General features: G+C 32.8%; 1 protein-coding gene across 4 annotated transcripts in view; it reads right to left on the minus strand.

Moving 5' to 3' along the window:
• Positions 1-10,424: 10,424 nt before the first annotated feature.
• The window catches only part of LOC125048561, a 37,895-nt gene continuing 31,120 nt past the window's right edge, over positions 10,425-17,199 (minus strand). For 2 of the 4 annotated variants that reach the window (XM_047647281.1, XM_047647284.1), the window contains 3 exons: positions 15,868-17,073; positions 13,477-13,564; positions 10,425-12,267 (listed from right to left, as the gene is read on the minus strand). In XM_047647281.1, the coding sequence (XP_047503237.1) occupies positions 12,078-12,267; positions 13,477-13,564; positions 15,868-17,073 (1,484 nt within the window). In that variant the 3' untranslated portion in view covers positions 10,425-12,077. Of the gene's footprint in view, positions 12,279-13,476; positions 13,565-15,867; positions 17,074-17,199 lie in introns of all 4 variants that reach the window. The other 2 variants (XM_047647283.1, XM_047647285.1) reach the window with 2 other exon arrangements.

The raw sequence follows: 17,199 nt of genomic DNA on the forward strand, positions 1-17,199 counted from the left end.
GCTCTTTTAGGTCAAGCCTTCTAAGCGAAACTTTTCGCCAGTGGGACTCTCTATAATAACCAATCTGGGTCAATTTATTTTTTCCTAGGCTATTTCAAACTTAAATTCCTATCTCTCTTATCGAAGTCGCAAAATACCAGAAATCCTCATAAAATCTAATGAAACATTTTTTTTGGTTAAACAAAGAAACGACCCAATCTTTTTTGTGCCTAAAAAGTAACTCCGCAGTGATTGACACCATATACCTTGGGAATAACAAAAAAATACGTAACACGATCTCTTTCTCTTACGATTTTGAATAGAATTTTCGTCCATTGAAGCGACGGACTCACGCAGTCGCGTGATGAAATCGCAAAAGGTTAACGAACCGACATATGTCGTTGACGTGCTAATGGGATGGGAATATTCTAAAATTAATTATGAGATAAAATTTTAAATTGGGGTAGGTTTGAGTCATCCCTCTAATTTGGACTCGTATAAACTATAGAAAATGAAAATAAGTATCGCAATACAGCGACGAAATGTTGTCGGCATTAAAGATACACTGTCACCAACCAAACTTTTTAAATTTGTTTTAATATAATATACCTAGCTGTCCCCGCGAACTTCGTTTCTCCTTCATGTGATTTTACTTAGCCAACCTTTTTAGTACATACCTACCAACATAGAACATTTTGCTATGCTACCCCAGAGACTGTTCGGTTTTTTAATTGTGGTTTGCTAATTTTTCTCTATATAAACCTCAGAGTTCAAGCCATAAGATTATAATTAACGAATATAAAAAGGCGTTGTATGTTTTTTTGTATGCTATATCATAAAAAAATAAAAACAAAAAAAAAATATCAAAAAAATAAAATTTTAGAACCTTAACATTTAGAGGTTTAAAAGGTAGATAGTAGCCGATTCTCAGACTTACTGAATATGCATAAAACATTTCATAAGAATCGGTCAAGCCGTTTCGGAGGAGTATAGGAACGAACATTGTGACACGAGAATTTTATATATTAGATTATTATCTTTGGTAACTGTTTACTTTAGCTCTGGGTCGATTCATGATCCTGATACTCTGTTGCATAAGCACACAGTTTTGTTTATTATTACAGTCGACTCTCGATAATTTGAAACTCATGGGACCAGAGATAAATTTCAAATTATCAAGAGTTCAAAATAACAAGTGTTTGAATAACCACGACTGAAGGAAATAAGAATTTGATAAAAATTTGTTACATATTATTTCTATATTCTTATTATGTATTAACACGTTCACTGCGTAACAGGCCGATATCAGCCTGCCGCGGTATTTCCGCTGGTGCGGACGAAGAAATCTATGTCCCTCTCGCTGGTGCGTAACGATTATCTCAGGTGTTTGTAAAAATTCGACAGGGACAAATATATATTTCATCTTGCGGTCAAAATTGTAGGTTTTCCCCATCAAAACATAACGGCAGGCTTTTATCGACCTACCACGCACTGACGCTGCTTTGCATCCGCTGAGTGCGGCAGTGGGCCTATTTCAGCCCGCCCTCCCAACAGGCAGCTAGCGACCCGATACCGCACAGAGCGCGCGCCCGACCAGTTAGTGTTGTGCTATCTAACTGATCTAACATAGCCCTCGATATTATCAACGATGGCAAGCAATACAAAAAAAATATTTTTTTTGGAAAATAAAGTAATTCGCCTTGCAGTTATTGACAGTGATAGTGACAGCAGTGAAGAAATATTTTCCACTAAGAAAAATAAAAAGTATTTCTGTTTCCAAGACAGGCATACATAAGTAAATAAATACATTTTTCAGTTCCTTTACGATAATTCTGTTTTATTTTCGATATTTCTCTGTCCCATCACTACTAAAAATATATTCTAGTGCGGTTCAGGTCGATATCGGCCTGCCGCTTTTCCTGCTTTATTTCTCATTTCCTGTTTGCCAGATCCCGGGGCGAATCAAACCTAAGGAAGATGGGTTCAAGGTCATTCTAACAATATAAAAAAAAAATTTATACATTATGTTTCCACAAAGTTATAGCAATTTAATCTATCCTAGTGCTGTTGGGTCTAGAAAGACCTGCCACGCACCGGCGGAAATATCATTGGGGGCGCATTTTGGCCCGCCGCCGCACCTGATGAAAAGTTATCATTTTACTTGCCGCAGTGAACGTGTTAACAATTATTATAACAATTATTCACAATTTTTTATTTCTAAAAGAAGTCTGTAATCTTTTTTTTGAGTGAGTGATTGTCCAATGAATTTTCGATAGTGGTGAGAGCTGCAAAGCAATCGTCACTTGTCAGTTGTCACCTATTTATGTAAACAATTGACAAGTATGTGCATGTATGTAAACAAACGACAGGTATGTGCATGATAAACGCTTCAATTTATAGAGAGTAGAGAAGACCGGATTTCAAATTATCGCATGTTGGCGAGCAAGATAATACTTTTTCAACTTCAAATTACCGAAGGGACCAATTATCATTGATTTTATTCAATTTATCGAGTATTTTTCAAGGGACCAGTAAAAAAATTCAAATTAACGAGAGATTCAATTTAACGAGTGTCAAATTATCGAGAGTCGACTGTATTACGATGCAGGTTAAGAATATTGTAAAAAATTAAAATCGTTATATTAAATTTATTTGCAAGTTATTATTTAGGACAGAGAACACCTGTTGAGATGGCATTTTGTTAAGCAAAAAGATTTTATTAATCGTTTAAGCACAGTAATAATTAGGTTTATATGGGTAACTCTTTAATACGTGTTTCGTGAGTTCTGTATAAGTCGTGTAAGAATGGAAAAGAAATCGTTAATCGAAATTATTTCTTATGAAATACTTAGTGGGTTTCAAATTTCTGTAGAGATACTTGGTTTGTTTATTTTATTCATCCCTTCTCAATATGTAATAGCTGTAGGCACAACATAGACAAAATTAAAAAAATACGCCTTGATAAATCCTTAAGATTTTTACGTAAATCAATAGAAAGAAACCGGAGAGCAAAATATGTCTTTACAAATTTTTCGTGCGATGGATAGTTTAGGAGATATAGCCAAAATCGTGCTTTCGCCCCTTTGTCCAAGATGGCGGCCGGGGGGGGACAATGGCGCTAATTCCACAAACTTGGCTTTAAGCTTGTATTGACCCACCCTACATATTCCATAAATAAAATTGCGTCCTCTAACAAATGTTCAGCAAATGTAATATTTCAATGGACTAGTCTTTTATACGATAAGAAAGATGTCACATAACCAAGTCATATTTAAATTCATTAAAGAACGGAAACAAAAACAATAATAAAAAGCATCCTGCGTCGTATAATCGAAAATGCAAGTTGTTATAAAAACAATTTCTCACAATATATCTTACAAGGGTCGTGTGAACCGGACAGATCGAACTAATCTCGCCCTAGTTCTTCCGGACTACCGTAGGGCGACAATACAATCAAAAGGAATACGACAACATATAAACATTTCCACGGCTTTCGATTTATATTTGCAAACCATTAAATACACCGCATTTTGTTTTACATAATAAAAGAATTCTAGTTAATTTTATTTTTTGTTACTATTATTTGTAAACTTAATCGATCGCCATGTGAAAATGTTCCTGCTTTCCTTGATTATAGCCGAGTTCCCATGTCAAGGAATATCCTGCATGCTTAAGTTACCTTGATCTATTTATAGACATTGATTTTTGTATTTGTATAAGAAGTCAGCTTCCTAACAAATTATTTTTCACCGTAAGAACTTATTTGAATAGGAAAAAACATTCTTTGGTTCGACTGGGCTAGACTAACTAACTAAATACATTTTAAATATATTTTTTTTAATTTTTACTTTATCTCATACCAAAGAATACAAATTTATTACAAGACTGGACTTTGTCATATAGTTTAAAAGTCTAAATTAATAATATTTTGTTATTGCCAAAACATCATGTCATAACCGAAAAATGCGTTTACTATAGAGTTTAGTCGATAATTTCTATCTAAAGTATAACCTACTTTAGCTTTAGTTTCATAGGTACGTAGAAAAAATAAAAGTTTCAAAATGTCGTAGAAAGTGTCTAAAGCGTGGATACTGTAGTGACAGACTGAAGATTTATAAACCCTTGGATTTGCAATCGCTTAAGCGATTTCTTTTAAGCTATAAAAATACATCTTCGACTGACTTTGATTTAAGGTGAACACAAAAATTAGAAAGAGCCATTTTTATTACGTGATAATATATGAGTTTTGTGCCTTATTGTTTCACATATTTCCCACAATGTGTAGTTTATTTATTTATTTCCTTATTTCCTATTTTTACAGTAACTTAATACTAATACAATAGAAAATTTTATTATATTTAAATTAAACTAAAAACATAAAATAGAAAAAATAAATTACCTAAACCTATTTTGAACTATGTAATTATAAATAATGCAATTTTTTGTGAATTCAGCCAGTATGCAACTAAATATATCCGTCTCACATCGCAATAATATTCAGAATGCGCAAGACACGCGTAAATGGCGCATATAAGTAATTTAAGTCTTTTTTGTGTTCTCTTTTATTCAATAACACACAAATATAGAGATTCTTAAGCTGTATAATAATAATAATTAAAAATTGATAAAGAAAACTAAAACAAATTTAAACAGTGTGGTCACTAAAGCAGCATCCTCGCTGCATTGCGATACTTATTCGTTGAGCGAGGAAAGCACCAGCTCTGGTGTAACCGGTCAATCTAGCCTAGAAATCTTAAATTATCGCCTGTGCACTTAAAAAAACGGTGGTCTAAGGAGTCTCTACTCAAAAGGCGGTACTTTGACAGCTTAAAGATCGAACCACAGACTACAATTATGTATTTCATTTAATAATATGTAATAGCTAAATAGAATACATAGATACCTAGTAAACTATATTGTCCCACTATTTCACGTAGTATATTGAACGCAGTGCGTAAATAGTATTATGCCTGAAAAGTGTTATAGAAAAAATATTATTTTATTGCCCACTATTTCTTATCGCACTCAAGGACTCCACATATCCGCCTAGTTACAAACTTTATCGTTTTATTTACAAATATTGATTGTATTGAAGCTATCCGGAAGCCATCCCCGGATGTAACTGCGGATGCGACGTTATAAAAACGAGTTGATAGGGCGCTAGTTTTTGTAAACACCTGTTTCTATGGGAACTATGGGATTTATAAAATATAATGAGATGAAGGAAAGTAAGTGAGGGGTTTGGAGATGTTTTTTGTTCATTAAATCTCTGTTTCTCGACTATAGAATACGATTTTTTAAATTAAGCAGAATTTCGTCTTTTTTTACATACGTACGTTTATAAATAAAATTTTACTCCGACGAATTAATGTTGTCGGAAGACAATATAATCGGCTTTCGAACTCCACATGTTACCCTAATATTGCTACTGACTATCATTATAAACACCTTCATGGCTTAGTGCTTAACTGATCGAAAGTGTCCTGGATTGGATCATGTGCTTGCCAAAAAAAAATTATTAACAAAACAGTAAGTGCGTCCTATTTCACCATGCCTACTGCTGATAGATGACAAATCTTTGTTTTTTTTATAATAAATGAGATATTAATTACTTAAATATGTTATTTGGAACATGGTGTAATCGTTACAGCTCCTTACAATTTTTTTGTAAAATGGCGATTAAAAAGAGTGGCGGAGAGTTTATTGCCAGTTCTTCTCATTCTACGCCCTTGATTAGAGAACTGTCAGTAAATGTAAAATTAGAATCGTTTAATATTTATTTATTTATTCACGTTCATAAGTGTACATTGTGCTACCTAAATTAATAAATTATTTTGAATTTTTAATCTCAAAAATGCCCCGTTTCGAAACATAATATGGAGATAGATATATATTTTTTTGCATATAAATAAAAAAAAACCATTCATACTAATAAGGTGTTTCCCGTTAAGCAATACGTCATACGTATTTATTAAATCAAACGACTCCTTCCTCCGAGGACTAGGGCCCTATATTCTCACGGTCGACTCTGGGGCGACAGGTGTGCTTTTGAGTAAAATGAAACACGAAATTGAACCTTAATTCAATTGAATAGGGCATGCAATTTTTATTGCGTGATGGAATGACCTCTTTTCTGCATTTCGATAGTTTTATTTTAATAGAGCCCGTGTGAATTTTTGCGACGAATTTAATTTTTAACCGACGGAGGTTATTAATTGACCGATCGTTGTTGAACGTGGAAAATATGCATGATCGTATTTCCGTCTAATAATATAAATTTTATTTATTCTTCTAAAAGAAGTTCTACTAAGTAATTAAAAAAAAATTAAGCAGAGTAGCGAAATGAGGGACTACTGTCCCTAAAGCTTACTCCGAATAGTAACGATACAATAGCAACCAATTCGATTCATGTCGTTTGTTTCGTACCAAATTATGTACAAATTGCAGATTTTGTTTTGAAATCGTTATGGTCATTTGACCCACAGGTCCTAGGTTGGGATCCCAGCGATATAACAATTCTGTGTTATCAGGCACAGAAGGCTGATTCGTTGACAGAATGAAAATCACAAAACGTGTTTGCCTGTAAAGGTTTCACAACTCTAATTGAGGAAAATTTTAGAAACAATAATAAAATTAAAATCTATTTAATGGTCATTGAATAAACATTTAGTTACATAATTTTAATAAACTCCGATCAATCAATAGAATTCAAAGCTAATCTTGTTTGGATTGACCATAAAATTAGAAAAAAAGTGCAATCTTGTGGGAAGCTTTTGGCGAATCTTTTCTCAATGGCCCATTGTAATCGTACCACCTTGACTTCGTAAAGGTCTTTTGTTATGGGGATTATATTTTTTTATGGTCATTTTATTACGTAGTAGACATATCCTAGTAATACATGGGCGCGAGTTTGTTACCACTATTAAAAAGTTGAATGCCATCAAATACATGTACAGTCTCACAACTCAGTTCTTACAGTAAAAAGTAGTGAGATCTATGTAATACCAAGTCGGTTAATTTATTCAGTCCCTATTTAAAGGACCCTTTGTCTTAAGTTATTACGTAATTAGCTAATCTAACACCATCTTGTAGTGACCATATCAATATGAAAAATCTTTTATGTTTTAAATTAATAGATTCAGGCATTTAGTTTTATCAACAACGAGGTTATAGGAGGGTTAAAATGGCCTGAAAGGATCGTACGGATTCATAAATTAATTTTAGACAACCTTATTTTTTAAATCACTTTTTATGTAGCTAGTTATTTCGTTGCACCAGTGTTGGCCTAGTGGCTTCAGCGTGCAACTCTCATCCCTGAGGTCGTAGGTTCCCTCCCCGGCTGTGCTTCAATGGACTTTCTTTCTCTGTGCGCATTTAACATTCGCTCGAACGGTGAAGGAAAGCATTGTGAGGAGGCTTGCCTTAGACCTAAAAACTCGACGGCGTGCCTCAGGCACAGAAGCGTGATCAGCTACTTGTATATTATATTAAAAATTATGATGAAACAGATACATAAATCTGAAACCTAAAAAGGTTGTAGCGCCATTGATGTATTCTTTATTTTGTTATTTCGTTAGTGTCTTTATTTACACCGTATAAGGGTGTGCTTTTAAAAATACCTACGTATTGCTTCACTCCTTTCATGTTATTAACGAGATCAGGGCTGGTACAATAACTCCAATAGCGATTCCATTACTGGGAGGTTTTAAACCGCGACATTTAATTTTTTATTTATTGAGAAAGATTTACAACTTATAACTTACTTACTATATATCGACGTAGGAAAGCATATTTGCTGTAAGTAGACATATTGCAATTGTTCAGCAGAGCCAAAAAACTTAATTAATTTCGGAAAAAAATTAATAGTGTCGAACCTATCCATGATATTGCTACCATTTTTGAAACATATATTTATTTAACTGCCAGTCACCATTTGCAATGTAAACTTTTTATCCAAAGTTACTATAAGTACGTGTTTGGCTAGTTACAGCAAACAGTTTTTTAAATCACAAACCTTTAAAACGCTGTAACTAAGGAAGAAAAATGTACGCGCGGAAATATTATCAATATACAGGCGGTAAATATGCTGTATGCAGTACATTTATGTATTTGGGTACTTTCAATTGCAATTCAAGATGTAAGATTAGTTTATAATTATGATTGGTAATGTTTGGTTGAAATAAAATGTCGTAAATGGTAAAAAAAAAACTGCTGTAAGTAAACGAATGTAAAAATCACACGCCGCAGAAATGTTGTAAGTAGCGTTAAGTTTTTAAATGGGAAGAAGTATTTGTAAAGAAAAAAATGCAGTTTTTCTTTTTCTGTAAGTACAAATTGTCTAAAATGACTGGATTTTGGTCTACATACAGCATTTAATCTTGCTAAAAAAAATATAAGTACGGGCGTTTTCAACCGCGTATGTAATTTTTTTTTCATCGTAGAGGCACAGGACCCGGGACATTCGATGCGGTTTTTTTTTCTGATTCTAATAGCAGTAAAAAGTCACTTTAGGTATTTTGTCTACTTACAGCAAATATGCTTTCCTACGTCGATATAAAGATTGTTTACGCCATTAAATAAATCTTTACATATAATTAAATAATTTTAGAAAGCAATTAACTAAGTAAAACTTAGTTGAGGAACACTTAGAGAAGTATAACTTATACACTTATAAAAACTTGTGATACACTATTTATTCCACTGAGGAACTCAGAGAGCTCTCCTTGCCGACACCACACTCGAGGCGAACAGGTCAATATCAACAATTGGTAAACTTACTCGCCGCCCTAACTATAAAGCTGTTCCCTCTGTAATTGGTGTTGAATTTAGGTGTATACAAAAGGTGCATATTTTTTAGTGTATACCTAATTTAGTAACTCAAGACATTAGTGCAATTCAAAGGCTAATGGTCTTACAATCCTATCGCTGCTGATTCACTTACCAACAAACCAGAATCTGTCCCATCTTCACTCCACGTATCAGTCGTCAATGTAAGGAACTTACAACTAAAATAAAATACTACTTTAAATTAAATTTTTATTAAAATGCTCGAATAAATGAATTGTACAATTAAACAATTATAGATTTAACATTAAAATAATTCCACATTTAAATTAAATTAAGAAAAATCGTTCACATATTATGTCAAATTGTATGTCTTTATGCTTACTGGGTTATGAGATAGAGACGCCCGATAGAGCGTATCGTTTGATTGTCATTGGTCAACAGTATATGTAGTCCACAGACACAAACTGTATTTGACCAATCACAACGGTTTTTACGCCACAGATAAAAAAGTGTGTAAAACTTTTTGAGATGCAGTAAGTTTGTCTTTTGCCGTAGTATAAAATTTACGTACAAATTTAAGCACTGGCATAATATTGTCCCATGAATAATATAATTATTTGCTAGTTAAATTTATAAAGGCACCAATTATTAATAAAGCTTATCCTCATTTATTATAATTAACATAACATATTAAAGTAATTTCCACAGTACAAACAAATCACAACCTATATCTATTAAAAATAAATGCAAAATCGTCATCGTGACTGATAAAAGGAAGACATTTTAAAACATAGATTATAGAAATATTTGGCATATCCTTTATGTAAAATCTATTCCTAACGTCAAAATCTGTAACTGCCAAACTGTAGTCTATTGACATTAGTGTTGTTACTTATTTTTATATTGATTTAATAATTACTGAATTTAAATTATTATAATACAGTCAAAACCGTTTACGACGACATCGTTTAGACATACCGGTTATATTGACCAAAATCAAAGGTCCCGGCTGAATTCTATTGTATTAGGTACTTAATAACAACGTCATCGGCTGTTACGACTATCGGTTTTAACTACCAAATATGAGTAGTCCCTTCGATGTCATTATAACATAACAGTCAAAACTGAATTTACTTTTCGCTGCGATATTTGGAAAGTCAGTCCCAGAGCACTCAGAAACGAGATTAAGCGAAAATAATATTTAATTCGCGCTGAGTTTTGAATCCTTAGGGGCGTTTTCCAATTCGCATTTTTGACAAAACCTATTTTTGATTCGTATTTTAGAGCCGAAGTAAACAAGCACCGTACACTTTTAATAACCGAAATATAAGAAACATTTTGCGTCTATCAAGAAATTATTACTAGAAGACATTTTAATAGAAGAAAATGAAACTTAGTATGTTACTGTCAACTTAAAGTATTTTTGGTATCAACTTAATACTTTTTACGCTAAAATTATAGTCTAGATTACCTACAATTATTTTTAACAAATTTCCTTAGTATGAGATTAGACTGAGATGTTTTCGCCTGTCCAATCCTATTACTGTCTGGTGTCCATATTATTATTTAAATTATAAAATAAAATCAAGTATCAAGTAAGTTTAATCCACAAATTATATCAAACTTTTAGGGATACCATACTAAATTTTTTTGAATTTGCCGCGCTTTTTCGTTATCTTCTTTCATTAGCCAGACTATATGATAACACGTAAAACTTGACGTTCATTTATGTGTAAGCATGGTACATCATAGGGACTGGTGCGACGCCATCTTGCCTAGAGAGGCGTTTTGGCAGGTTCTTGAATTTATATTTAATTTAAAGCCTTATCAGAATTATAGATAACAGTCCTATTAACTAATATGTAATTTGAAATCTGATCTTAATAATAATAATAGCCTATTGTTATCTGCCGCCATATTAGATAAAAACTGTACCCCAGAATTGTATTCTAAAACTAAAACTTTAAATTTTTTTAAAAATTAAATTGGTGTAATTAAAAGTTATAAAAATTGATAACTTTTAATTACACCAATAAAAGTTTTCAATTCCTTATATTATTTGCAACCCAGTTTTTTTGGACATCTAAAGCAATATAGTATAAAAATAATTGTAGGCCATTAAGTTTATAGTCGAAGTAAGACAAGAAAGAGATGAAATACAAACGGCCCTAGAAAAGCCACATTCAAATATTTAACTCTAGAATTAAATGCAAATGAGATTCAACTTTGAATGTCTGCATTTGATATTATTATTTTATAAAAAGGTCCAATCACAATTAGAAGCTGCTCGAAATATTATTTATTATACTGTCTCTTTTTGTCATAGCGTCAACACAATTTGATCGAAAGAGTTTTTTGTCGTAAATTTGTTTTACTTGCGTTGCGTTTTGCGTTAAAGCTAAATTGTATTATTTTACGCCCACATTTTCTCGTGGTAAATTTATAAACTAACGGATATCCATTCGTAAAATTCTAAACGGTTAGGTTAGGTTAGTGACTTTCTCAACCAATCAGAGCGCACATGCCGTTTGGTTATCGCTTACTTATTATTTATTGATTAATTCCTAGGAAATTTATAAACTTGCGGATTTTGTTATATTCCGGTGACACATACACTACTTATTTCTTTGTTTTAGCGTTATATTTTAAAGTTATGTTACCGCAGTATTATTTTCAAATTTTATTAAGTATTTTTTTAATAATCTGAGCAAAATCGGTCCAGCCGTTTTGAAGCTTTGAAATATGCTTACCAAATAAATGGTACTTATTTAAAAATTTTTAGTTTTACTGTACTAATATTAATTAGGTATTAGAAGAGATATTCCTGGTGATATCTTAATCTATGTAACTGGCACTAGTTTATCACAAATTAGTAATCTGTACTGTCTTTTGTATAGAAAACTTGAGCAGCGCTCCGTGGGCGCATATGGAACTAATTCGGAAAACCAAACATTCATAGCAATTTCACATTATCAGCAATACTAGAAGAAATCACCAAAACTTTCATGCATTCACACGTCTTCATTAGTTAGTAATAATAAAAAACACAAACGCGTTTAAATCAAGTAAATTGCGACATATTGGGTAAAAAATCTCAAAGACTAAGTTACGTAACTAAACTGAAATAGATAAAAAATGCACCTTCTTACCTCGTATTAAGATGCATCTTGGATTTAAAAAAAGTAAAAGTCTACTAACTATAGTCTATCGCAAGTGTTACGCCCATAATCCAAACACAAACTTGACATTGACAGTTGACAGTTGACAATTGACAATATTTCATATATTTACCATTTACAAAAAAACTAAGTCTACATAGGTACATCAGCTATATACTCGATACGGAAGAACAGATCCATCAAATCGTGAGGCTGCAGCCAGCTCCAAGGCGCCAGAGGTGTGCACGGAGATTGCCAACGCCGACTGACGCCATACAACGCGGAGAGAGCGAAAACAAAGCAGATGACAGCGAACGCTTGGAAGAGACACTTCAATGGGTCCCTGGAAATAGGCTGAGTGACAGTTTTAGGCATATTTTGGACCTACCTAATAGATGAATATACTAGGGATGCATCGATACGCTTTTTTGCCGATGCCACTAATCAATCCAACGAGTTTTTCGTACTAACTACTAACTGACGTGAGACTGATCGTAAATTATAGTGATTCATGTGCACTTTTTATTTTTCATGTAGACTTTTTTTATTTTATATGTTATATGTATTTTTGGATTAAAACGCGGGGATTTCTCGGGCAACAATAGTCCGTGGCTCGTTTGCAACAAAGTAGATCATACAAAATGCGCGTTTACATTATTTTTTTAAAGCGTGATATTTGAAAAGTATCGGTGAATCGGCAATGAAAATATCGCCGATGCCAATAAATCGGCAAACCTAAAGTATCGCCGATATATCGGTATCGGCATCGGTATCACGTAGCGATAACGTAGCGATTCCAAAGACCGGCAACGCACTTGCGAGCCCTTTGACGTTTAAAGTACTCATGGGCGGTATCACTTAACAAGTGAGCCTCCAGCCCGTTAGACTATTTACAAAAAATGGCTATGTAATGTTAAAGAAGTTTTTTATCAGAACATATACAGACACAATTTACGTTAAAATTTACAAGGAAAACTGTTATTTTAAAGTTATATTTATACACTTGTAATATATTTTTGTCTCAATTTTAAAATGTTTTTCCGCGAAAATTAATGACGTCAAGATGGTTTCGTGATAAGAGTTCATCAACATCAAGACATACTAAATAGCGACCACACGCGCACTCGTACGCAAATAAATATTTTTTACTAATAATACTGTAACAAAAAAATATTGGTTGTTTGTAAAGTAGGTTTACGATCGAGATGTTTACGTGATAACGTCGTATTGGTGATATAAGTTTTTGGGAAGGAAGGAATTAATGAAGGTAACAATTTTTTCAAATTTTAAATTACATCTATCGTTTTATTCACACTTTTGATGATAAATTTCGGGTGTAAAATGACAAGTTTACTTATTCGACTATGATATACATTTTTCTTCATACATTCACGGAATGACTGGCAGCGCTCGAGATGAGACGGGAGATTGGTCCGTCTCTCTCTCGTTATACCTGCGATCGCGCTCGTGAGGTTTTGGTGTGACACAAGTTTCTGAACATGTCACCCGACTAAAACGATTTTAAAGACGTTATCACGTCAAAAATACTCACCAGAGATACTTCCTCAAGCGATGAGATCCGTTCCGTTTAACGCAAGAGGAACAGGGCAAATCTGTTTGCGAATACGTTGACACTTGTTCTGAAATATAAAATATTATTTAATAACAGATGGGTATGGAAGAGCAATATCGTCAATAATTATAATAGATTTTGTCTAAATTAAATGAAATCGTGATTTTAATTTGACCCTTACAACTTTAGTAAAAGGACATTGCTTCATACTATTATACGTTTTTTTAAATTAATTTATTTTATAATTTTATACTACAACGGATAGACACTAAACACCTGACAATAAAGGTCATGCAAAACTCCTTGATAGTAATCAAATTATGACAAGTAAATAGAAAAACTTTTTTACCGGATTGAAGTTATGTCTACTATATAAAAATATGTCGGGTTTTCCTTCCTGACGCTATTATAACTCAAGAACGCACGAACCGATTTCCACGGTTTTGCATTAGTTGTAAAGGTCTTGGGCTCCGTGAGGTTTATAGCAAAGAAAATTCAGGAAAAATTTCAACAGAAAAGCGGGATCACCAAACGAAATGTTACATAAAATGAAGCCATCTGGTGGCGAAACGGAGTTCGCCGAGTTTGCTAGTTTTATTATAAATTTACAATTATTTTACATAGTTTTAAAATTTAACCGACGTTCCGAGTGCTTTACAGCGTGCGTGGTCATGTCAAAAAGTATCACAGCTGTAGAAGAAGTTGTATTATCTGTATTTATTTCCCCGGAGTTTTTTTCTATGTCTAAAAGTTATGTCAATAAAAGATAATACTATATGACAAGTAATTTAAAAATAATTCAAACTATTCACAACTTTGTTTCTTCAAGATATTCAAAGTTGGTTAGCTTTTTATATTTTTTATCAACATCTTTTTCATTAAACATTACGATCTAGCCTAACTTAAGACTAATAAGTAATTTACCTCTAACCTAATTTACTAAAAAGAAGATTTAACTTAAAAAGTGTCCAATAACACTACTTACAGTATTAAAAAGAAGACACTCTGTTCTTGTGTTCTATTTTAGCTGTATCAAATCAGAGCGAAAACAATAACATCTAAAGACTAACTACTATACTACGCTATACACTACATAACACAAAATACTTTGAATCCTATTCATAAACGTACCATAAACTGTAGAAGATAAATATAATATTAATAATTATTATAAAATAAGTATCCCAGCTCCCGCCACGTTAGTCACTTTGTATGACAAGATAAATTCAAAAATTCCCTAACGAATCATTGTACCAATAGATAGTGATTCTTGGGAAAGTTTTAAGTGTTAATTATTATGGTTTTATGTAATTTGAAATATCATTGTACCACAAAGAACGGTTCGGTAGCCCTGAGTACATAGACATAGACACACTATTGTCAGCTGTAAGGATAAATATACATTTAGTATGGAAACAATGAGAGAAGTTAGACTGAAAATATAGTAACTAATATTTAACAATGTGCACACAAAATATTAAATTGAGGTTGTAAACTAACAAATAAAAGTGACAACAATGTATTCAAATTCAAGTACTTCATAACCCAAGCGAAACAAAAAAGAAAATAATCAAATGTGACGATGGATCAAAATTAAATAAAAATATGTATTTTGTACAATAATTATTATATATATACTAGCGGAGCCAAGAGACGTTGTCCTGTACACACGTCTTATGTACCAAATCGAATAATATAAATCATTCTCGACTCCACTTGAGCACACAAAAAATTTCATCAAAATCAGTCCAACCGTTTAGGGGTTTAAGTAAGAACACATGCACAGAAGATTTTTATATATATCAGCTGTTTATTTGCTGTATAGATAAATAACCTAGATACCGGCTGCAGCGCCATCTGCCGTTCTGATTTGTGAGTCTAAACCATCCAGGGCACCAACCAAACGCATACAAAAAAAAAATTCAAATCGGTCCAGCCGTTTAAGAGGAGTTCAGTGACATACACACGTACAGTAGAGTTATATATAAAGATACGTTTATAAATAAGACGTAATACCTGTAAAAATTAATCGAACAACAAATAATTAAACATGCAAATTAGAGAGCGTTCAAGTATTACGTCACGCAATTTTTGGAGATAATTGACACCTCCCATGTAACGCGCCGTAACGTTTCGAACTCGAAAATCCCCGCCCCGCATCGTAACGTTTTACAAAAAGACCCCTCACCCCCCCCCCCCCCCCCCCAAATTCGTTACGTAATACTTGAACGCTCCCTTAATCTATACCTACAAGTTCCTACATTGGACAACACAAGACGCTCACAATACTACATTTTCAACACAAAACTACGAAATTTGTTTAAATATGAACAAATTAACCTCGAATCTCCTACAGCTACTAAAACATACCAAATTCAGTTTGCACTTCAATCGAAGAGACAGAACAAGATAGTTTCTCTATTTCTTCATTTTGTTTAGAACATGCCGCCTCTAAAACGCTCAAATTAACTCTCAACCCGTCCACGACAGATTTCAAATAGCTATTCCTATCATTTCCCTCATCAACAATGTTTTTAAGGACATTTAAATTATTTTCATATTTCTCGATTTCATTTTTCACATCTGATAGCATGTTATGGGAATTTGTATAGTCTTTTTCTAATTGAATTGTATATTGATCGAATTTATCGCATTCTAAACACTTGTTGACATTATTATTCGTGTTTATATCGGTTTGTATCTCTACGTTCTTTGTTCGCCTTGATTTGATGAGATTTTTAAAATTTCTAATTTTTGCTTTGTTTTGTGTATTTCGTGGTTTCATTTCAGTTTGTGTTTCAACATTGCTGGTAAGAGTTCTAGTGTCGTTTGTTTGTACTTCGGCATTTTTAGTTTCATTTTGGTCTAGAATTGTTTGGGTTTCGACATCACTTGATTGGTTAGACACTTGAATTGATTTTGTTTCAACATCGGTGGTAAGAATTCTAGTGTCGTTTGTTTGTACTTCAGAATTAACTAACTTATTTGCGGAATTGATTTGTACTTCGGCATTTTTAGTTTCACTTTGGTCTATAACTGTTTGAGTTTCGACATCACTTGATTGGTAAGACACATGTATTGTTTTTATTTCAGTATTTTTAAAATAATTTTGTTCTAAATTGGTTTGTGTTTCACCATCACTTGTTTGATTAGACACTTGAACTGTTTGTGTTTCAACATTTTTAAATTCGCATTGTTTTCTATTGTTTTGTGTTTCACCATTACTTGTTGACATGTACCCTTTTAAAGTTTGTATTTCAGCATTTTTGAAGTCATTATGTTCTATATTGGTTTGTGTTTCACCATCACTTGTTCGCATAGACTTATTAATATCAGTTTGTACTTCAACATTAATATATTCCGTATCAATAACACTATCTTTTTCGTTATCTGTACTGTCCGTCTGTGTAGCGTTGTCAGAGTTAGAATTATCAAGATCTTTGTTATTCGTACTAATATCAGTAATATTATGGCGGGACATGTTACAAAAGCTAAGTCTAATTTCGTCGAAGAGAGACATGTTAGTTGGTCGGCCTTCGTCTTTGAACGTAAAAGACTCATCTATAATCCGTTTATCTATGAAAAATATTTAAAAAGGAAATAAGAAGGCACATGAGAACCATGCTTTAGATAAAGCTTAGTACACAAAGCGATAATTTTTTTAAAGACAAATCCATACAAATCGGAGCATAATAAAGGAAT

This window comes from Pieris napi, chromosome 4 (assembly GCF_905475465.1).
Source record: "Pieris napi chromosome 4, ilPieNapi1.2, whole genome shotgun sequence".
NCBI lineage: Eukaryota > Metazoa > Arthropoda > Insecta > Lepidoptera > Pieridae > Pieris > Pieris napi.